The sequence below is a fragment of the Entelurus aequoreus genome, linkage group LG10, assembly GCF_033978785.1.
Source record: "Entelurus aequoreus isolate RoL-2023_Sb linkage group LG10, RoL_Eaeq_v1.1, whole genome shotgun sequence".
In the NCBI taxonomy this organism is placed as follows: domain Eukaryota; kingdom Metazoa; phylum Chordata; class Actinopteri; order Syngnathiformes; family Syngnathidae; genus Entelurus; species Entelurus aequoreus.
The window spans coordinates 31,696,271-31,721,039 of NC_084740.1; the positions used below are offsets into that span (position 1 = coordinate 31,696,271).

The 24,769-nt window shown below is 40.6% G+C and overlaps 1 protein-coding gene across 1 annotated transcript; it reads left to right on the forward strand.

Moving 5' to 3' along the window:
• The first annotated feature begins 857 nt into the window (after positions 1-857).
• Positions 858-23,853, forward strand: mmp13b (matrix metallopeptidase 13b). Its single transcript, XM_062062105.1, has 11 exons — positions 858-957; positions 1,023-1,133; positions 4,267-4,394; positions 4,469-4,617; positions 9,140-9,265; positions 9,354-9,509; positions 9,584-9,704; positions 16,723-16,856; positions 16,925-17,084; positions 21,579-21,682; positions 21,769-23,853. Exons 1-11 carry the CDS (start codon positions 868-870, stop codon positions 21,867-21,869), a joined length of 1,380 nt encoding a protein of 459 aa, XP_061918089.1. The 5' UTR covers positions 858-867; the 3' UTR covers positions 21,870-23,853.
• Positions 23,854-24,769: the final 916 nt, after the last annotated feature.

Sequence of the window (24,769 nt, forward strand, 5' to 3'; positions counted from 1 at the left end):
ACACGCCACATAATCATCAAAGGTTTAAATAAACCTTGTGAACCGCAGTTCTGCCTTGGTTGTCGCCTCCTTCCCTTCACTGTACACAACAATTTTCTTGATTTCTTTCATTCCTAAGGCCAGAAAATTGCTATTTGAAGTGACCAGTGTCATGCCTGTGATCTTCTTTTTTTCTACAAAATTGAACAACTGAATGAACCTCCTCCAAAACTGCTGATTCCATAATTTCCATGGGTTGTATTAGTGTTAACATGAATACTAAAATAGAAGCAAAAACAATGGCATTGCTGTTGGATGCACCACTTTACGATGTGCAGAGTTTGTTTTACCATATAAATTGTGAAAACACCCTTTGTATCAACCCTCTAACTGACTGACTGACTGATGATTGTCTCAGAATCAGGGGGGATCTTGGCTGCATAACTCCCTCCCTGATCCTGGGCAGTATGAGGAGTGCAAGCCTCAATGCAAAGATGTTAGAATCAATGCAATGATTCACACGTTTCGCTCTTTGTGACAACACTTCTGGATATGCAGCAGCTGTGCGATTGACCAATGCACTTTGTCACAGGGCCAGTCACAAGTCATTCCCATCAGTCCACAAAGTGTTTTTTAAAAAGCGTAATTAGCTGAACGAGACGCTTTATTTATGAGACCACCGCACCATCCCTCATGTCCCACCATTAAATGCAACATCAGCATGTGTTTGCTTCGGTGAACTCGGACAAACTTTATCGTCACTCAAGAGGAAGTGGCTAGGTGCTTTCACATGAATCACTTAGATCCCTTCAGGGAAAAAAAGAGAGGCTAAAACAGTATAAATACCCCTCAGAGCATCACAATCTCAGTGACTGGAAGATAACAAACATGTTGTTTTGCCTCCTGCTGTTACTGCCACTGGCTGCTCACTCCTCTCTGGCAGGATCACTGCCTTCTGAGGACCAGGTGATAGCTGAGGTAAGCTGGAAGGAATGTGCTACCGTGAATAAACTCATGACGTCTTTTCACATCCTTTGACACAGAAATACCTGCGGCGCTTTTATGGCCTTCCGGCTGGTCTCCAAAGTCGGCGGCGGTCTTCAGGAGACTTTAAGATCAAGCTCAAGGAAATGCAGAAATTCTTCAATCTTGAGGTGAGGAACCAATTAAAGTATGAAAACGCTTTTTCTAGTTTTTCCTATCCATTCGTTTAATTGTGGCGGTCAAAATGTATCCATTGATTCGGCACTAACTGGGGCCCTTGGTCATTAACACATGATAATGGGACTGTGCGTGGATGTAGCTTGTCATTCAAACTACATAGTTTAAGATTGACTAGACACACTAACTCTAAGGATATAAAATGGACCTGCTTATAAAAGTGTCACAAGTCAGCAATAAATAAATAATTTTGTACTTTCAACACTTGGAATCTTTTAGCAACTTCAGATTCATCTATTGATATTAAATTTTTATTTTTTATTTTCATGTTTCCTAATGTTTTAGACCTTTTGTTAAAAATAACAACAGTGTTTTGTAATGACAAAAATGCACAAAATTCAATATTTATATATAAAAAAAGTTACACAGTGGAATATTTAAGGTCAATAACTCGTGATTTTGATACAGGGCAAGTACACAAAATATATTATTTTTACTGAGTGAGGGAGACATAAGGAAAGACTTGGTTGAGTTTATTGATTTTGCACAAGTTTTTTTATATCTTATATTTGCTATGTTATATCTGGCTAAGAATTTCAATTTTTTTCAGCGGTTTAATGACAATTTAGCTCTTTTACACTCATCAAAGCTCTAAAAAAATATACATCATGGGTTTCTGGTGCCATCTGGTGGTTAAGGGGTGCAATTACCCCACAAAAATATGTTGTTTTTCAATCAGCAGGTGAGATCTAATTGTTTTTTTTTATGGAAAAAGCATACCAGTATACCAGAATTTCCATCTGTTAAAAATATAATTTATAATGAGAGTTAATGGGGGTTAAAAGAAAGTGTGTGTACTGTACTTTGTTTAAATCCAATTTTAATAATGTTGCAATAAAAACCCCAATGCTATTTAACTATATAAAAAAAAACCCTCCCTGGAAAAATTTTAGACCGCTTACCTTCAAACTAAATAATCATGTCACAAATTGAACACACATTTCACCACATGCACGTGGGCTATTATGCAAATTATACGATGTCGTCAACACCACCCAACCTAATGCCACACATACATTGCCGTTCTTGAGGAAACACTTTTTAAGTAATATGTCAAGTGAAATATTCGATTAGTTTTGTTTGTTTTTAAGACCTTTTTTGTTGACTTGTTAAACGAGGTTGATGTTTACCACTGAGTAACAAAACTAAAATAAAATAAAGCTACTCTTGCTTTGAATACATATTTCAAAGTTTGGTTGGAACTGTTAGCCGTTTGGGTAGCTTATAATAACTATACAGTTGTCTCTCTTTTATTGCTGTTAATTGGTTTCAGACATGACCGCGATAAATGCATTTCTGCGAAAGTAGGAATCAATAATTATTCATCAAATATTTTTGTAGCTTACGGCATAAAAAACCTGTTTATGACCTTCTGTGTTTTCCAATATAATGACAGCCCTCTAGACATGAAATTACACCATTTAGTCATCTTTACGCTCTTTTAATCCAATATAGCAATGCTGTCTGAGGCTGAGCCAATCAGTTGCCTCGATACTGAAGAGCGCGCTCTGCTTTGTTTGGTCTCCTTTAATGGCCAACATTATGGTGAAAATTAAATGGATTATATCCATGTACATAGTGTATATACCCCCCATTTTTTGTATATATTGTTTTTCAAATCACCTGACATGTATACTGTGTATATGTACATGATTTATCCATTTTTTTACGTAATTTTTTATATACATGTTACAGGTTAAATATTTTTTATTATTGATTATATCAAATGTGATGAATATTTAATGGACCTCAATGTAAACAAGCCTTTTGGCATCCATTTGCCTTTTTAAAGCATTACATGGATTAAATTTTTTAAGATGTCAATAAACTTCTCAATCAATCAATATACTTGTAAAGCGCTTTTCTACCTTCCAGGTACTCAAAGCGCTTTGACACTATTTCCACATTTACCCATTCACACACACATTCACACACTGATGCTAACCACGACCCATCAGGAGCAAGGGTGAAGTGTTTTGCTCAAGGACACAACGGGCGTGACTAGGTTGGTAGAAGCTGGGGATTGAAACAGGAACCTTAAAGTTGCTGGAGCCAGTATTGATATTTTTTGTTTATTTAGTAATTTTTATGTTGGAAAATTCCTAATTTCGAAATAAGAATTGTAGAATATGCTTTAAAAAAATGTAAAATTTTCCCCCAAAAAATCTGATGTGGTGAAGCCGCAAAATCTGAAGTGCGATGTAGTAAGGGACGACTTGTTACATTAGCATCTGCTTGGTAAAATTAATTTGTGTATATTTATTGATGTAATTAATTACATAGCAGTTGGTTACAAATGTGGTTCTGTGGTTATTATCACACTTGCTGACTGATGACTGGTGCCCTGCTGTGGTCACATCACAAAAAAAGCCCCAAAAAAGTACAACATTTTATATTTAATATTTTCTGTGCTTATGTCAGGTTCAAACACTGATGACATCTATTAAACAGACAAGAAGAAAGGAATCGTGCAGGGACAGAGTTCAATTTGGCTCAAATGAGGAGAGACGTTTTTTGGGCCGTACTCTAGTTACAGATCCAAACTACGCTCTAAAGTCCAGCCCACATGCTTCCTCTATTTATTTGGGAGGTCCCTGGTTACATCACTGAAGCTGCCGCTGAAGGAAGGGGGTAATCTCAGCAGCTCCAGTTAGACACAATATATGACTATTAATGAAATGCAAATGTGCTGACACTCGTGCTGACACTCGTGATATCGCCCTGTCTCTGCTTTGTCTGTGTCACGGTACTCGATGTTCGCCCTTGGCAGTCAGCAGGCCGATTCTGGAAACAAACACTGATACGAGACGACTGGCTTTGCACAGATAGAAAAAGTACAACTTCAGCACAATTGATAATTATAGCAACGGCCCTTAAGCATAAGAGTTGTGATAATGTATACATAATTATTCCAACAGTTTAGGAAGTCTGTTGAGATTTTATGACAGATGTTTTATATTTGACTTCTATGGCATTTTCCCCCCAAACATGTAGGCAAAAAAAGTAGGTGGCTTTTTGTATTTTACTTGTCAATATCTGTATTCAAACCTTGTTTTCCATGTACAGATGACTGGCAGTTTGGATGACAACACGATAGACTTTATGAATAAAGCGAGATGCGGCGTCCCAGACATTGGCGAATACAACCACTTCCCTCGACACCTCAAGTGGAAAAACACCCAAGTGACTTTCCGGTATGGTGTATTACAATAAGTGGCCCAGCATTTTAGTGTCGCTGTTGTCCAACACACTTTCATATTTGTCGCAGGATTTTAAATTATACTCCGGACCTGAAGAAGTCTGATGTCGACCGAGCCATCCGCGCCGCCCTCAACGTTTGGTCCGATGTGACCCCGCTGACCTTCAAGAAGCTGTACCGTGGCAACGCTGACATCATGATCAGCTTTGGAAGGAAAGGTGAATTTAAACCTCTTGCGATCTTTTACATCAAAAAGCTACAATAAACAACAATAAACAAAGCAAAGCTACAATAAACAAAGCTACAATAAACCACAATAACCCTTATTGGTTATTGTTATTGTTTTTGAATCACCAGAGCATGGCCACCGCTGCTGCTCACTGCTCCCCTCACCTCCCAGTGGGTGAACGTGGGGATGGGTCAAATGCAGAGGATAATTTCACCACACCTAGTGTGTGTGTGTGACTATCGTTGGGACTTTAACTTTAACTTTTTACAATAATTCCAAATTAGACTAGACTTCATTTTTATTGTCATTCAAATTTGAACTTTACAGTACAGATAAGAACAACATTTTGTTGCATTAGCTCATGGTAGTGCAGGATAAAAAATCAATGAGGTGCAGATATAAATAAATAGATTACTGTACAGATAAATATATTGCACTTTTGCATATGCATCCAGGTTTATGGATGTATGTTATATTGTCTTTATATTCCAGCGAGTTAATCCATTTTTGGGGGGAATTGAGGGGATTATTATGATGCGTTCAAGAGTCTTACGGCCTGAGGGAAGAAGCTGTTACCTTCACCTGGAGGTTCTGCTACGGAGGCTGTGGAACCTCTTTCTAGAGTCCAGCAGTGAAAACAGTCCTTGGTGGGGGTGGGAGGAGTCTCTGCAGATTTTCTGAGCCCTGGTCAGGCAGCGGCTTTTTGCGATCTCCTGGATAGGAGGAAGAGGAGTACAGTAGTACCTCAATTTACGAGCTAAGTTGGTTAGTTGACGGAGCTCTTGACTCAAAACACGTGTATGCTAAATTAACACATTTACTGAAATCAGAGGAGCTGTTTGCAACTTGCTTAAAGTTACATTTTTCAAAGCAAAAAATATAACAAGAACCCCAATGGTTAGCTTGTGTTACCGTCATTGTTTTAACAGAATACATTTGTGTTAAAACGGTCAATATTTTTCACAATTAATAAGTTTGTGTAGTACATTTTTTTTTAATATTTGGTGTTTATGTGGACATGTCCGCGCAGGGAACGCGTGCACACATACAAAAACAGTCCAAGAAAAGCAACGAACAATTTGCAGTCATGTTGTTGTTATAATAGAATATACATTCAATGACAGCTAACACTAACTATCCATCCTTCCATCCATTTTCTACCGCTTGTCTATCCAAATCGCTATTAGCTAACAACACCTAAAGCTATTGTGCGTGCATGCGTTACGTACGTTGGTCATTACATCCTAAAAGCCGGAAGAGGGCGAGATATACTGTGTAAAATATATTGTAAAGTTAGCGCCCTCTAGACATCTGTGTAAATGTTGCTAACAGCCCCTTTAATTGAAATCTATTGAATTGGTGTGTGCGCCCGCCCCCCAAACAGCACATTTTTGCCTTTTGAAAAGAAAAACTAACTTTTAGATAATAAGTATTGTATAAATCCAGTATAATGTAGTACAAACAACTACAGCAGTTGTATGACGTAATGTTATAAAAATGTACAGTATTTACCTTTAAGAGTGAAGGTCTATGATATTTTCTACTGTGATGTATTAACATTGAATTTTTTGCATGCTCGATATAAACTGACACCATTACCATACTGCTTTTCAGTCAAAATCACCATCAGCAGCTTCTCCATATCTTTATGGATAAATGTCCGCCGTTTATATTTTATTTTAACATTCTTGGCAGACGTTGGACTCATTTTGCTTGAGTATGGTGCAGACAGCTTTCACAAAATGAGTCTTATATTTAAAAATAGAAACACCTCAATTGACACCAAACTCAGAGTCCTCCAAACGTATGTATGGTCTGTCGTACTTTACGGCTGTGAATGCTTTTTTGATTGATTGATTGATACTTTTATTAGTAGGTTGCACAGTGAAGTACATATTCCGTACAATTGACCACTAAATGGTAACACCCGAATAAGTTTTTCCACTTAAATTGATTCATGATACAGATATATACTATCATATATACTATCATCATAATACAGTCATCACACAAGATAATCACATTGAATTATTTACATTATTTACAATCAGGGGTGTGGAGGGGGGGGGGGGGGTAGGATATGGACATCAAGTAGTGGACATAGAGAGAGAGAGAGAGAGAGAGAGAGAGAGAGAGAGAGAGAGAGAGAGAGAGAGAGAGAGAGAGAGAGAGAGAGAGAGAGAGAGAGAGAGAGATCAGAAGGCATAAGAAAAAGTATCTGCATTTGATTGTTTACATTTGATCATTAGCAATTCGGGGAGGGTGTTAGTTTAGGGTTGTAGCTGCCTGGAGGTGAACTTTTATTGCGGTTTTGAAGGAGGATAGAGATGCCCTTTCTTTTATACCTGTTGGGAGCGCATTCCACATTGATGTGGCATAGAAAGAGAATGAGTTAAGACCTTTGTTAGTTCGGAATCTGGGTTTAACGTGGTTAGTGGACTTTAAACAATCAACAACTGAGAAAATTAGAGGCAACTGAAATGTGGTTCTTCAGAAAAATACTCCGCATATCATGGATTGAGAAGAAAAGTAATGAAAAGGTATTGGCAAAGGCTAAAACAAGAAGATCTCTAATTGCAACCATTCCAAAATGGGCAGCTGAAATTCCTCGGACATATCATTAGAAAAGACAGCTTAGAAAAACTGATGTTAACAGGAAAACTAGTAGGAAATAAAGCTCCAGGTCGGCAACGAACAACATAAGTCAACAGCCTAAGAGATTTTATCGGAAATATCAAGAATATAGAACTCATACATAGAGCGGACGATAGAGAATACCGGAGAGCCCTGATCATGATGTTGGTACAGACTAGCAGTGAGATGCTCAAACTGTTTCACTAAATCTTCTACACCTACTGTCATGTTTTTGATTATTTCTTTCTTTAATTCAAAGAACATCATCCACTTCTTCTTCTCCGCACTGTCCTTCACTCCCATTTTCTTCCTTTTCATGCTTGGAAGAACAAAGTTATGTCGATCTCTTGCTATAAGCTAATGCCAGCGAGTAAGTTCATATGTTTTGGGCATATTTTACGGGGTTCACTGAGACATTTGCTACACCAACTAATGGCGGGAATGCTTGTAACGCAAATTTTTGTTTGCAACTTAAAGCATAACAATTAGCTGAGAGACAGCTCTTATCTCGAAACACTCTCAAGTTGAGGTACCACTGTAAAGTTAAAGTACCACTGATAGTCACACACACACTAGATGTAGTGAAATTACCTTCTGCATTTGACCCATCCCTTTGTTCCACTCCCTGGGGGGTGAGGGGAGCAGTGAGCAGCAGCGGAGGCCGTGCTCGGGAATCATTGTGGTGATTTAACCCCCAATTCCAACCCTTGATGCTGAGTGCCAAGCAGGGAGGTAATGGGTTCCATTTTTATAGTCTTTGGTATGACTCGTATGGTATGACTGTAGCAGTATTTTTTTCCCAACATGTACTTTAAACACACACAAAAAACACACAGAAGACATGTTTTTAAACAAGTTCCCCACTTAACACAAGTTTAAAAGGAACATTTTCAAAAAACTTCAGTTTTACTCCAGCCCTGTAGGTGGTGGCAACACTCTACTGTGTTTATATGAGCGCTTACTTGACATATCTCACTGTTTGTATTTTTCTTCTTTTCTGAACAACTTGGTGGGGTCCTGCTTCTTCTTTTAGAACAGTGGTTCTTAACCTTGTTGGAGGTACGGAACCCCACCAGATTCATGTGCGCATTCACCGAACCCGAACCGTAATCATAAAATGATGTTGTATTAAAGAAATACTAATAAAGATATATTTTACAAACAGAAAGTTACAGGAATGTACACATGATCCCATGTTTACATCTCATTGTGCAACATGTGAATGTTTTAGTGGGAACTAAATGCGATATCTGAAAGGGGTACACATTATTTCCAAAGTAGGACCCCCCACCCAGACATATAATACTAGTACACAGCTAATGAAAAACAATATGTTATAGTCATTGTAAGTGGGCCAAAACACTTATATTAGAAAATAATCTCATGGAAATGATTGCTGTCATTTGATTACAATAATAAAACATTGAACTTGTTATTTCGTCAGGTTTGGGACAGGTGTGCTGCAGGTGTGACCACAGTGCATGTGCACGTCTGACGTCGCTCACATGTGCTCCACTGAATGCTCAAGGAGTTTTTGCGTTTGCTCATGTGGAAAATTAGAGGGAACATTGTTTGGGGGTATCCATAATACGCCGACAGGGAGAAGTTTTTGTTTACACGATGAGTCGGGTGTGTCTTGACCTCCGCGGCGGAGGCTCTGCCGAACCCCTGAGGCCGACTAACCGAACCCCTAGGGTTCGATCGAACCCAGATTAAGAACCACGGTTTTAGAATAACTACAGAAAAAAGAACAGTACATCTTTAAACTGAGGTCTTGGGCTGTGGCTGAAACCTTTAAAATATTTTTAAAACAATTTTAGTCCATGTATTGTCATTGTTATTGTACGTTTGGGCAAACAAGTTGCTCCCTCATGCAGAACATGGCGACTTCAACCCTTTCGATGGGCCTAACGGACTGCTGGCTCACGCCTATCCGCCAGGCGAAGGCCTCGGAGGGGACACTCACTTTGATGAGGATGAACAGTGGACCAAAGATTCCTCAGGTTTGCTGCTTAAACTCTCTTTAACATACAATCAATGATGTCTGTGGTGTGGAGGGCGGACCAATAAATGAACGTTCTCTTCTGGTAGCTTACAACCTTTTCATAGTGGCGGCACATGAGCTGGGCCATGCCATCGGTATGTCGCACTCCTCCGACCCGAGTGCCCTCATGTACCCCATCTATACATACGCGACAGGATACCCCCTTGCTGAGGACGATATCGAAGGCATTCAGGCCCTCTATGGTGATGACTCTGCATAATCCATCCGTGCTTGGTTTTCCTTGTTTTGTTGTTAAAACATTTGGTCTGAAACACAGGCCCTAATCCAGACCACAGGAAAGTGAAGCCCAAGCCGGACGCTCCCAAAAAATGTGACCCCTCGTTGACTTTTGATGCGGCGACGGAGCTCAGGGGAGAAACCTTCATCTTCAAAGACAGGTAAATCCATGTGCATCTCTGGGTGTATAATAATCAATCAATCAATCAATCAATGTTTATTTATATAGCCCTAAATCACAAGTGTCTCAAAGGGCTGTACAAGCCACAACGACATCCTCAGTACAGAGCCCACATACGGGCAAGGAAAACTCACCCCAGTGGGACGTCAATGTGAATGACTATGAGAAACCTTGGAGAGGACCGCATATGTGGGTAAACCCCCCCCCCCCCTCTAGGGGAGACCGAAAGCAATGGATGTCGAGTGGGTCTGACATAATATTGTGAAAGTCCAACACATCAGCGAGAGTCCAGTCCATAGTGGGGCCAGCAGGAACCATCCCGAGTGGAGACGAGTCAGCAGCGTAGAGATGTCCCCATCTGATGAACAGGCTAGCGGTCCACCCCGGGTTTGGAGCAGAGTAGAAAAGAAAAGAAAAGAAACGGCAGATCAACTGGTCTAAAAAGGGAGTCTATTTAAAGGCTAGAGTATACAAATGAGTTTTAAGATGAGACTTAAATGCTTCTACTGAGGTAGCATCTCTAACTTTTACCGGGAGGGCATTCCATAGTATTGGAGCCCGAATAGAAAAACGCTCTATAGCCCGCAGACTTTTTTTGGGCTCTGGGAATCACTAATAAGCCGGAGTTCTTTGAACGCAGATTTCTTGCCGGGACATATGGTACAATACAATCGGCAAGATAGGCAGGAGCTTGACCGTGTAGTATTTTATACGTAAGTAGTAAAACCTTAAAGTCACATCTTAGGTGCACAGGAAGCCAGTGCAAGTGAGCCAGTATAGGCGTAATATGATCAAACTTTCTTGTTTTTGTCAAAAGTCTAGCAGCCGCATTTTGTACCATCTGTAATCTTTTTATTTTTTTATTTTAATTTTTTATTTTTTTATTTTTTATAATGTCCTGCCCAGCTTCTCGGGCAAATCATATAGCAGATGTAGATGCCCATATCGGCTGTTCAGATTTACTTTACAAAAGAGAAGTGTAGGATACTTCTCTTGTTTGCCTTACTTGTATTTTGACTTTATTAAATGTATTTATAATTATCATTTGGTGCAGCCGGCCCGGAGCAGGAGGGGATAGAAAGAGAGGAAAAAGGAAGACAGGGGGGAATTGTGGGGACAAGAGGGGGATTAGACAGAGAGACAAAAACAACAACAGCAAACACAACAACAACAACAACAGAGCAACATCAGCAAATACGACATGTTCAAATATGATGGTAAAAGTAATAGCAAATAAGCAGTTTAGCGAAAATAAAAAAAAAAATACAGAAATGACAATGAGCATTATTACACTAAAAAATGGAGCAATATGAATACCAATAGAAATAGTGCTATTGATAATAAACAATACCAGTACTTTACCTTTATTATCAACAATACAATTGTTCAAATGCAACAATACATATACGTAATGATAACTTGAGATACGAAAAATGCAGACAAATGGAGGGAAGAAAGAGAAGCAACCTACATTAACCTTGTAGATTGTTATAGTAACAATAGGTTAGCTTTGTCAGTGTGCCATGTGTTATACCCAGTTTTACCCTAGGGCAACAACGTTAATATATGTTTGATGAAACGTGATTATGTGCATGAGTGTATGTGTGCATATGTACTTGTATATGTACAGTATGTGTATATGTGTGCTTGTACAGAGAATGTATATGTACAGTACGTGTATATGTGTGTACAGCGAATGTATATGTACAGTATGTGTATACAGTATGTGTGTTTGAACAGTGAATGTATATGTACAGTATATGTATATGTGTGTTTGTACAGTGAATGTATATGTACAGTATATGTATGTGTGTGTTTGTACAGTGAATGTATGTGTAGTATGTGTATGTGTGTGTTTGTACAGTGAGTGTATATGTACAGTATGTGTATATGTATGTTTTTACAGTGAATGTATATGTACAGTATGTGTATACAGTATGTTTGTATAATGAATGTGCGTGTGGATGTACGAACTTTGAGTGTGTAAATATGTACTGTATTTATTTGTATATGCATGTGGGAGCGTAGGTACCTATGTATGTCTGTATGTATGTGTGTGAGTATATGTGAATTTGCATGTACAATACATTTGACTCCCAGTGTGTGCGGGAGCCAGAGTACGGCCCCAGCCTCCCCGAGAGCCCATCCCACAAACAGTAGGTGTGGTGCCCAGGGAACCAGGGGCCACCGCCCCCACGCAGCCAAGCCGGACAGCGACAGGAACCCCAGAGCCTGGCCCACCGTGCCGCCCACAAGGGCCAGCAGCAGGCCGCAGACAGACGCACCCGGCAGAGGACAAGGCACGAGAAAAACAGGGGGCAGCCAGACCCCAAGCCAGCGAGAGACCACACCCCACACGGACAGAAAGGCGGGACGCCCCGCCCGAGGGGCCCGGAGACCCCCCACAACCGGACGGGAAGACTGCCCCCGCCCCACCGGCAACCGGGCCCCCACGAGCCCCCCCCCCACCCCCGGAGAGCGCGGCGAGGCCAGCCCACGGCCACCCCACCCAAGCCGGCCGCCACAGGACCACCCAGCACGGGGCCACAGGAACCACCCACCCCACCCGCAGGGACCCCAACTATGGAGATGGAACAACCAGCAACCGCCCCGCCGATAATAAAATAAATAAATACATAATAATAATAATAATAATATTAATAAAATATTTTTTTTAAAAAAATAAAAAATAAAAAAAGAATAAATAAATAATTAAATCTATTTATTTAAAAAAAAAAAAAAAATAAAAAAAAAAAAAAAAATAAAAAATAAAAGAATTAAAAGAAGATCACAGGCATGCTGACACACAAGGTCGCTACCCCAACAACTGGCCGACTCGCAGCACCTCGGAATACCCTGCAGCACCAAGCCACCACAGTAGACGCAGGGACCCGACCCAGCAGGCCCCAACCAAGACGGGCACCCGGAAGGGATGGACGGCGGGACCCAGGAGCTCCAGACACGCAGTCCGGATGCAGTAGCCTGAGGCGCCGACCCCCACCCGACAGGCAGGCCCAGAACGTACCCCCAGAAATATACATACATATATATATACATACACATAAACATACACATGTACACATACACACACATACACATGCATACACATACACATATACATACATACATACATACATACATACATACATACATACACACATACACACACACACATACACATACATATACACAGTTTGCCAGCCCCGACAACCACCACGCGCGCGCGCTGCCACCAGTTACAACATCAGCCACCCCCCTGCACCAGACCCAGCAGCCACGGGCGCCCACACCACAAACAAACGGCAGCAGAAACTGCAGCCACAACACCCCCAGACAGCCAGCACCACCCAATCAAATCAAAGCGATCAAAAAAAAAAACCGCGACCGGCAACCACACGCCAACAGGATCACAGAGACCAGCCAGCGCCAACCCGCCAGCAAGCCCAAACGCCAACACGCAAACAAGAGACACCAACACCCCCCCCCCACCAAAAGACCCCACCACCCCAACCCAAACCCGCACAAACACACCACCGCCCAAACAACCGAGACACAGTATCCAGACCAGACACGGGCGCCGCGCCGCCACCACCCCATCAAGTCGCCAACAGAGACCCCACAGCGCAAGGTCGGGCCACACGGGCACGGACCCCACCCAACAGGAAGCAAGACCCGCGCGACGCCACACACAAATAAATAATAAGATTAAACAAAAATAACAATAATTAAAAAAAAATAATAATAATAATAAAATGAAATACAAATTAAATTAAAAATAACAAATACAAATAATTAAATTAAATAAAGTAAGTAAATAATAAAAATTACCATCTGTAATCTTTTAATGCTAGACATAGGGAGGCCCGAAAATAAAACGTTACAGTAATCGAGACGAGATGTAACGAACGCATGGATAATGATCTCAGCATCGCTTGTGGACAAAAGGGACGAATTTTAGCGATATTACGGAGATGAAAGAAGGCCGTTTTAGTAACACTCTTAATGTGCGACTCAAACGAGAGAGTTGGGTCGAAGATAATACCCAGATTCTTTACAGTCACCTTGTTTAATTGTTTGGTTGTCAAATGTTAAGGTGGTATTTTTAAATAGATGTCGGTGTTGAGCAGGACCGATAATCAGCATTTCCGTTTTCTTAGCGTTGAGTTGCAAAAAGTTAGCGGACATCCATTGTTTAATTTCATTAAGACACGCCTCCAGCTGACTACAATCCGGCGTGTTGGTCAGCTTTAGGGGCATGTAGAGTTGGGTGTCATCAGCATAACAGTGAAAGCTAACACCGTATTTGCGTATGATGTCACCTAGCGGCAGCATGTAAATACTAAAGAGTGCAGGGCCAAGAACCGAATCCTGGGGAACTCCGCACGTTACCTTAACATAGTCCGAGGTCACATTGTTATGGGAGACACACTGCATCCTGTCAGTAAGATAAGAGTTAAACCAAGACAAGGCTAAGTCTGTCATCCCAATACGCGTTTTGATACGCTCTAATAAAATATTATGATCAACAGTATCGGAAGCGGCGCTAAGATCAAGAAGCAGCAACATAGATGAAGCATCAGAATCCATCGTTAGCAATAGATCATTAGTCATTTTTGCGAGGGCTGTCTCCGTAGAGTGATTTGCCCTGAAACCGGATTGAAAAGGTTCACAGAGATTGTTAGACGCTAAGTGTTCATTTAGCTGCTGTGCTACAATTTTTTCGAGGATTTTCGAGATAAACGGAAGGTGGGACACCGGCCGGTAGTTTACCAGGAGATCAGGATCGAGGTTTGGTCTTTTGAGTAGAGGATGAATAACTGCTTTTTTGAATGCTAGGGGAACAGTGCCAGAGGAAAGTGATACGTTTATAATATTTAACACTGATGGACCTGGTAATACAAAAAGCTCCTTGATAAGTTTCCCAGGAATTGGGTCAAGTAAACATGTTGTTTGTTTCGTCCCATTTACACATTTTGACAATTCCTCCAATGTTATTTCATCAAAGAGAGAGAAACTATTTTGGAGGGCGGTATCCGTCGTATATACAGTCGTATTTGTGTTAATAGAACCCAGTTGTAGCTGAGATGCATTGTCTTTAATCTCTTTTCTAATGACTTCAATTTTCTTATTACTGGGAGAAGTCCCTTGTTGGGTTAGCGATGCTACTTTACTAAACAGAAATTTAGGATCATTTTTGTTGAGGTGGATGAGATTTGAGTAATATTTAGCTTTAGCTGAGGTAAGCATGCGTTTATAAGTTATTAAACTATCACACCATGCTTGATGGAAAACCTCAAGTTTAGTCGCACGCCATTTGCGTTCCAGCTTTCTACATGATAATTTCTGGGCTTTAGTTTCTTCTGTAAACCATGGGGTACGCCTTTTAGGGGCCCTTTTTAGCTTTAGCGGTGCTACAATATCAATGGTGTCGCGCAGGGCGTCATTAAAGTTGTTAGTGAGGTTATCAATAGAGCCCACATAATTTGGGAATGGTGCCATTACCGAAGGCAGTAGGTCAGTAAGAGTCGTCGTTGTGGCAGCATTAATGTTGCGGCTGCTATAGAAGTTATTATTATTATTATTAGTTTGTTGACAATGAGTCAGAACTTCGAATTTTATAAGGTAATGATCGGACATTACTTTAGTGTACGGGAGTATCGTAACTTTAGAGGTGGTGACACCCCTGACAAGCACTAGATCTATCGTATTACCGTTGCGATGCGTGGGTTCATTTATTATTTGTGTAAGACCACAGCTATCAATTATAGTCTGGAGCGCCACGCATGGAGGGTCCGATGGGGTATTCATATGGATATTAAAGTCCCCCATTATGATTATATTGTCGGCGTGCGTCACTAGATCAGCAACAAACTCTGAGAATTCACTGATGAAGTCCGAATAGGGCCCAGGGGGGCGGTAGATAACAGCCAGGTGGAGAGGCAGCGGTGTGACAAACCTCAATATATAATCAATATATTTATTATTTAGGTTAGGTGTAAGATTATAGTTTTCATTGTATATTAGTGCGACACCCCCTCCCCTTTTAAGAGGTCGGGCAACATGTGTATTGGTATAGCCAGGAGGAGATGCTTCATTTAGCGCAAAAAAATCGTCTGGTTTGAGCCAGGTCTCGGCGAGACCAACGACGTCAAGTTTGTTGTCTCTAATGACTTCATTAACTAATAGCGTTTTGGAAGATAATGATCTTATGTTTAAAAAGCCCATATTATATGTAGTGGGCTGTTTTGAGGATTGTTTGTTGAAATTATCCGAAGTAGCAATATTAATAATGTTGCGTTTATTATGCGTATTGCACTTTAAATAGTTTCGACCATATCTAGGAATTGATACGACGGGGATATTCAGATTGTTTGCTTGATGTTGCGATAAATAGTTAGCTACCTCAGTACAATGTATGTCTGCCTCTGACACGGTCACAAAAGAAAAAACATTATGTGAGTTGTGTTTTATTCTAAGAGAATTGCTATGTGTGCAGGGATTATCCAGCCTGACGCCGGCTAGTTCTAGTTTAAATGGCTTCTTACCCGGAGACTCCACGCTTCTTTGGTTAGCTTTTTTCTTTGTTGTTATCCCAGCTCGGCATCCCCGCTTCTGCTTCCGCTCGCACCGCCTATGTCGTCTCCATTGGTGGTCACCGCTAGCACTTGACTCCGCTGCTACAAAGGCCGCTCGATGTAGCCCACGAAGTATTCCCATGCTAGCGAGGAGGTCCACCGTACATGCATCTTTCAGTCTATAACAACCCGATCCATCCACATCCAGAATTGTCTGTCGGTCATATGTGATCACAGAGTGTTCACGCTTTGAGCCAGCCATGAAATTGACAGAAATGACGGGTGTTTTTTGCCAAATCGCTCTACACTCCCAAGAGCGTTAGCAGAGCCGCTGCATTCCCATGCGCCGCCATTTTGTCATTTTTTAATAATAATAATAATCCAATATACAAGTTTCAACTCATATTTCTAACTCATGTTCAGGTTCTACTGGCGCCTTCATCCCCAGATGCACGAGCCCCAGCTCGCACTGATCAAGTCCACTTGGCCGTCCATCCCCAACAAGGTGGATGCGGCGTACGAGAACCCAGCGAAGGATCAGGTCATGATTTTTAGTGGTGGGTTAGCATCATCAACACATACCATACCTGAAACAAAACCTACGCTTAATTGGTGATTTCGGCAGGTATCCGTGTGTGGGCTATGAATGGATACAACGTGGTGAAGGGTTACCCAAAGTACATCCACACACTCGGACTTCCTAAGACCGTGAGAAACGTGGATGCGGCTGTTCACATCAGAGACACAGGGAAGACTCTCCTCTTTCACGATGAAGACTATTGGAGGTATTTTATATGTATACACCTTGTCACAAAAAAAATCATATTGATTGTGTTTTTAAAGGGTTTGGGGATACAAATGAAAATGTGTAGTCCTGACAGTTGGTATAAAAAGACCACACCAGGAAAAACATTTTTAGGGATAAGCTGATCGATCGGCCACTGATCAGTTTCGGCCATTCTTTGTAAAAAATTGTGATTGCCATTGCTGATTAATTCCTTATTATCCATCCATCCATCCATCTTCTTCCGCTTATCCGAGGTCGGGTCGCGGGGGCAGCAGCTTAAGCAGGGAAGCCCAGACTTCCCTCTCCCCAGCCACTTCGTCCAGCTCCTCCCGGGGGATCCCGAGGCGTTCCCAGGCCAGCCGGGAGACATAGTCTTCCCAACGTGTCCTGGGTCTTCCCCGTGGCCTCCTACCGGTCGGACGTGCCCTAAACACCTCCCTAGGGAGGCGTTCGGGTGGCATCCTGACCAGATGCCCGAACCACCTCATCTGGCTCCTCTCGATGTGGAGGAGCAGCGGCTTTACTTTGAGCTCCCCCTGGATGGCAGAGCTTCTCACCCTATCTCTAAGGGAGAGCCCCGCCACCCGGCGGAAGAAACTCATTTCGGCCGCTTGTACCCGTGATCTTGTCCTTTCGGTCATAACCCAAAGCTCATGACCATAGGTGAGGATGGGAACGTAGATCGACCGGTAAATTGAGAGCCTTGCCTTCCGGCTCAGCTCCTTCTTCACCACAACGGATCGATACAGCGTCCGCATTACTGAAGACGCCGCACCGATCCGCCTGTCGATCTCACGATCCACTCTTCCCTCACTCGTGAACAAGACTCCGAGGTACTTGAACTCCTCCACTTGGGGCAGGGTCTCCTCCGCAACCCGGAGATGGCACTCCACCCTTTTCCGGGCGAGAACCATGGATTTGGACTTGGAGGTGCTGATTCTCATCCCAGTCGCTTCACACTCAGCTGCGAACCGATCCAGCGATAGCTGAAGATCCTGGCCAAATGAAGCCATCAGGAACACATCATCTGCAAAAAGCAGAGACCTAATCCTGCAGCCACCAAACCAGATCCCCTCAACGCCTTGACTGCGCCTAGAAATTCTGTCCATAAAAGTTATGAACAGAATCGGTGACAAAGGGCAGCCTTGGCGGAGTCCAACCCTCACTGGAAACGTGTCCGACTTACTGCCGGCAATGCGGACCAAACTCTGGCACTGATCATACAGGGAGCGGACCGCCACAATCAGACAGTCCGATACCTCATACTCTCTGAGCACTCCCCACAGGACTTCCCGAGGGACACGGTCGAATGCCTTCTCCAAGTCCACAAAACACATGTAGACTGGTTGGGCAAACTCCTATGCACCCTCAAGGACCCTGCCGAGATTATAGAGCTGGTCCACAGTTCCACGACCAGGACGAAAACCACACTGTTCGTCCTGAATCCGAGGTTCGACTATCCGGCGTAGCCTCCTCTCCAGCAGACCTGAATAGACCTTACCGGGAAGGCTGAGGAGTGTGATCCCACGATAGTTAGAACACACCCTCCGGTTCCCCCGGTACCTCTGCCAATCCAGAGGTACTGCCCCCGATGTCCACGCGATGCTGCAGAGTCTTGTCAACCAAGACAGCCCCACAGCATCCAGAGCCTTAAGGAACTCCGGGCGGATCTCATCCACCCCCGGGGCCTTGCCACCGAGGAGCTTTTTAACTACCTCAGCAACCTCAGCCCCAGAAATAATGGTTAATTCCTTATTATGCCAATCACAAACGTTGATTCCCTCTAGCTGACACTATTTATTTTTAGTTCCCCGGAAGACAAGCGACTAGCAGTTATATATGTGTCTCCATACACCATGTGAAGAAGCTCCCCTAAGCTTATAATGATTACCTCCATTACGGCAAATACACTGCATTTCTTAGTACCTTAATTACCATTACTAAGTAAACTTATCACTGGAGGACAAGGCTAAACATGCTACACACTAGGCTTGTACGGTATACCGGTATTAGTATAGTACCACGATACTAATGAATCATATTCGGGACTATACCACCTCTGAAAAGTACCGGTCCGCGCCATGGGTGGATTTACACTTAACATCCACTGTAATGATACCAAGTACAGTAGCGTATCTAGTCGATACTACTATGATTACATCGATATTTTTTGGCATCACATCTTCTTTCGTTTTTTTTTAAATTTATACTATGTTTATAAACTCAGGAAATATGTCCCTGGACACATGAGGACTTTGAATATGACCAATGTATGATCCTGTCTCTACTTGGTATCGGATTGATACCCAAATGTGTGGTATCATCCAAAACTAATGTAAAGTATCAAATAACAGAAGAATAAGGGATTATTACATTTCAACAGAAGTGTAGATAGAACATATTAAAAAAGAAAGTGAATGAACAAGTAGATTTATAGTTCATTTTCTACCACTTGTCCTTAATAATTTTGACTAAATAATAGAATGAAAAATGACACAATATGTTACTGCATACGTCAGCAGCTAAATTAGGAGCTTTTGTTTGCTTACTTACTCATAAAAGACAAGTTGTTTTCTATGTTCACTATTTTATTTACGGACAAACTTGCAATAAGAAACATTCAGTATGTTTTATGTACCTTAAGATTTTTTTGTTAAAATAAAGCCAATAATGCGATTTTTTTTGTGGTCCCCTTTATTTAGAAAAGTAACGAAAAGTATCAAAATAATTTTGGTACCGGTACCAAAATATTGGTATCGGGACAACACTACTACACACAGAGCGCAAGCCAGGAGAAGGTATGGTAATGGCTAAGCTAACTGCTATGCTGGCTTTAAACAACACCAACAAAATAGTTGCTTAGTAAAATTTAAAAGTGTAGATAGAAACACGTCGCAGCAGAAAGTAAATAGCTTTTAACAGGAAACTAACAAAATAAGAGTCTAGAGACAGGATAATATAACAGTTGTTTGTCAGCATTGTCACAGTCAGTGAGTAAGACACAGTAAGAGGACGGTGGATTGATCCATAAATTGGTGGTGTCGATACCAAGGGTAGTATCAGTATATGATTGATATTAGAGTGATTAGGTTGATACTTTTTGTTTTTCTCAAAAAATTGTATTTGTTTTTGTTCATGTTTACTAACTTAAGTCCCTGGACAGAGGAGGATTTTGAGGGCAAAAACCAAATAATTTAGATGAGCAGTAGATAGTAGTTTTGGCTTTTGTTTAGTTATTGTGTACTATTGACTTTGAAAAATGTACAGTTAATACTTGTTATTGGTACCGGTATTGTTATCGGCCAAATTCACTCATGGGGATCGGTATTGGGCACGGCAGCATAAAACCCTGATTGGAACAATCATATTATTTTTTATCTCATGTGACGTAGGCTGCGTGAGTGTTCCTACAATCTTAGAAAAACCTAAAAAAAAAAGTGTTTAAATACAATTTCGAGGCCCTGGAAAAGTTATAGAAAGCAAAAAAAATCTGAACCAGAGTTTCCACAGCAACAAAGCAGACAACTTTGGATGTTTCTGCAAAAAAATAGATCCTCAAAGTCAGGATACTGTGGGCACTAATATGTAAATTGCTTCTACTCATTCAAGTCATCTGAGGACAGATGCTGTCTTTTTGTCACCATATTCCTGGACTGCCAAATTGCAGCGAAATATAACTGTGGTGAGAACAACTATGCCTGTGTCAGTGCTTTTGGCCGTGCTCTGCACTTTAAAAGACACTTACTGTCATTAGTAGGGGTGTCAAAAATCGATTTTTGAATTAATCGCAATTCTTATTTGTATCGATTCTTAATCAATTTTCAAAAATCAAAAAGCGATCTTTTTATTTATTTTTTTATTTTTTTATCTGTCCTGTTCAGCTATTCAGGCAAATCATATTGTTGATGTAGATGCCTATATCTGCTGTACAGATTTACTTTAGAATAGAGAAGTGTTGTATACTTCTCTTGTTGTCTTATGTGTCCATCCATTTTCTACCGCTTGTCCCTTTTGGGGTCGCGGGGATGCTGGAGCCTATCCCAGCTGCACTCGGGTTGAAGGCGGGGTACACCCTGGACAAGTCTATTTGTATTTGACTTTATTAAATACAAATTTGGTTATAATTCTATTAAACAAAAGCAGTATTTAATAACAGAACTGGCACCCAATGGTATTAAAAAAAAGTATTGCTTTTGAATCGAGAATTGTTTTGAATCAAGAATTGATTCTGAATCAAATCGTTACACCCAAGAATCGAATCGAATTGAATCACGTGGTGCCCAAAGATTCACAGCCCCAGTCATTAGTGTCCCAACAAATGGCCACAATAATTAGTTTTCGGTGTTCCAATTGAGAAAAATCGATTGATTTTGATCAAAAGTTTTGACGAAGTCATTGAAAAGTGTACAAACCCTGTATTGAAATGAGTCATTTCAATACAAATTTTAAATGGGTTTCTTTTGCACTTTTGTTTTTTGTGGATGATTTGCAGTTATGACGAAGCATCAGGCACCATGGATAAGGGCTACCCACGGACAATAGAATCAGATTTCCCAGGCATGGACGATGAAGTTGACGCGGCCGTTTATCACTACGGTACTGACTGACATTCGAGGGTGCAAAATTCAAAACGCTCAAGTGAAACTTCTTACAATTAGTGTTGTTTATGTTTCTCTTTTCAGGATACTTGTATTTCTTCCACGACAATGTGCAATATGAGTACAGTTACCCAGCAAGGAAGGTCATACGCACCCTCAAAATCAACTCCATTCTTGGCTGCTGATGCTGCTGATGCTGCTTAAGCCCTAGTGACCACGGATATTGCAATTAGAACTGGTAAATATTCAAAAAGGAGACATTCCGCTGGATACTCATGTAAACTACAATTCACAAAATATGAAATAATCTCCAAAACTGAACGGCTAAAAGGCCTCCCAGACAACATTTCAAAGTGTTGTGATTGATTGATTGATTGATTGAAACTTTTATTAGTGGATTGCACAGTACAGTACATATTCCGTACAATTGACCACTAAATGGTAACACCCGAATAAGTTTTTCAACTTGTTTAAGTTGGGGTCCACGTTAATCAATTCATGGTAGGGGTTGCTAAATCCTCTATTTTTTTTTGTAGCGTGGATACCAACCTAATCTGCAGAAATGTAATTGAACAGTTGTTCTTAAACGAGCTTGTTTATTTGCTATGTTTCATTCAATATCTCTGGAAATACTGATCTAAGAGTGATCTCACAAGTATAACTTTTCAAATGAAGCCAGGATTATGAAAATACACCTTGTTCAAATTATTTTGCAGACATGTCATAGGATAAACTTTTATTCATCCCACAATGGGGAACACGTGCTAAACCAGGGGTTTTTAACCTTCTGACCTGGGGCCCCAACCTTTACACTACATTTGGGACCGAGGCTGACTCAAAAATTAACACTGAATTAGTAACATTACTCTTGATTTTAATCATATTCAATAGTTATATTTAACCTCCCTACAGTTTACAACATTGTCAAATGATATGAAACAATGTGTTGATCACAAATATTATTTTCAAGGCTTAGGTCAGGCTGATTGGAAAAAAGTACTATCTAAATATACTGAAAAAGGGGCTCATAAACTGCTGAAAAATACCTACAATTATGTAGTGCTGAAATAAGTAAACTAAATTAATAATAAATGTTTATAAACTAAACTGTCAAGAACATTTAAGTGCAAATTAACATACAGCTTTATCACTTTCGTCATATTTTTTCGCTTAAAAAACTTCTCAATGACTTTAGCTCCAGACTTCTTCTGTTTGTTTGATGTTGTCATTACTGCCACAAGTGGTGGTAAAGTGTATCGCAACTGAGTACCGCTGCATCTGAAAAAACAGATATTTTTGCCCTGGCGGCCCAACAAGAAACACTGTGCTTAACAGTATAATGGAAAGAAAGTCCTATGAATGTAATGTAAAATGAACAGTGCTGGACACAGAAAATATTGCTTCTTATTTTTCTTATTTATTTTCTTGGGTTTAGTTTCCTCTGTTTCACTGCAAGTTTGCCCAGCTGGCCTGTAAGATTAGTTTTTATAGTTTAAGTAATAATTTATTTTATTTCATTTGGCCTCTCGTGTGATTTTAACGCTATTTATTGTCAGTGTTAAGTAAAATGACTTGACATATTTTACTTATTGCAGACCCTATTAAAAACCCTTTCAGGGAATTCTAATTCATCGTAATTTCTAATGCAATACAAAATATATGTAAGCTGATTTTTAGACATGTTTAAGGTAAAACATGAGTTATAGGACTTTTGTTTATGTATAAGTGAATAAAACAATTTCCACTAGAGGGCACTCTTATGCATATTTTGATACCATGAAAAAAAAAGCCATGCAAATGGTCTCTGATGATGCCCAATTTTGACCCTCTGCCCTGTTGGTGGCCTCTAATATGTAAACGGCAATGTTAATGTGGATCCAGTCTGGATAGAGGCTCTTATGAAAGTCAAGGGAAAAAGCAACAAAAGGAGCCAACATCCTTCTGAAAACAGTCCCGCCTAGTGATCGCTGATGACAAACAGATGGAGACGACAAATGAATCACAATACTGAATCAATTTTTCTCTTGGAAACTCCCTCCTGAGGTCACCACTATGGAAGCTGACACATATGATGCAAGACTCCCACACAATCAATGTATGTGATATCTTGTTCATTCCCTTCACTGGATTTACTTACACACATCGCCTCAAAGTTGGCGTCGATGCATTCCCCAGACAGTTAGACCAAGGTTACACTAGGTTAGGTTTTACTATTTTAAGTGAACTGACATTTGAAGAACCCCTTGAGTAAAAAATAGCAATGACTGAATGAGCAAGATTCACGAGAAAAGAAATACAGTCAGGAAAAGGAAGGGGCAACAGCATGGAGTGGATTACAGTACGTCATAGTCGAATGACACAATGGAAAGGGTTTTTTGTTTTGTTTTAATTGGTTTCCTCTAAGTAGTGTAGTGTGTGCAGGATAAAGGCAGCAACATTGTCACATTTAATGACTATGTCTGTGATCTTTTGAGTCTAATGTTAAAAAACACCTCCAAAATGGCCTGTTTTTAATTCAAAATGATCTTCTATTGTATTATAATGATAATAAACTGTTGTGATTAAATCAAACAGTGAAGTTGAAGAGTGTTGTTTTGAGTTGCTGTACTTATTGTCCATCCAGACTTGCCGTAATTCCTTGTTGCTACAGCAAAGTTGGTGTATTTCTACAAATGTTCTCCTCTAAACTTCCTATATAAAATGTTTGTATGGTAGGTATAATAACATTTTTGTTATGCTTACATGAAATAACGATTGGTATACTAAAAGGCTTTTTAAAAAAGATTGTTGTGGTTGTTGTTTTAGCATGTCAGTGTTCCTTATGTTAGGTTAGCACAATGCTTCTCAATTACTGACTGTTACGACCCCACTTAGGAAAAAGAAAACATTTTGCGCTCCGTCCACTCTACACCCCGCGCCTAAAAAGTATAATTTGCCTATAAATTTGTTAGAAGTACACCTCTGCATAACACTGTATCCTTATTAACATTAAAGAAAACAAAGAAAGAAATATAAATCAACGTACAACAAAGAATAACTTTATTACTATTGTGTTTAGTCCGTAACAGAAAAGATTTAAAGTCCA

What these genes read in the sequence shown, in the direction of transcription:
- mmp13b (XM_062062105.1), top strand. Translation starts at nt 868, where the DNA reads ATGTTGTTTTGCCTCCTGCTGTTACTGCCACTGGCTGCTCACTCCTCT. An exon ending in AACACCCAAGTGACTTTCCG is followed by an intron (nt 4,395 to 4,468) that starts GTATGGTGTATT and finishes TATTTGTCGCAG; the next exon opens with GATTTTAAATTATACTCCGG. An exon ending in CACGATGAAGACTATTGGAG is followed by an intron (nt 17,085 to 21,578) that starts GTATTTTATATG and finishes GATGATTTGCAG; the next exon opens with TTATGACGAAGCATCAGGCA.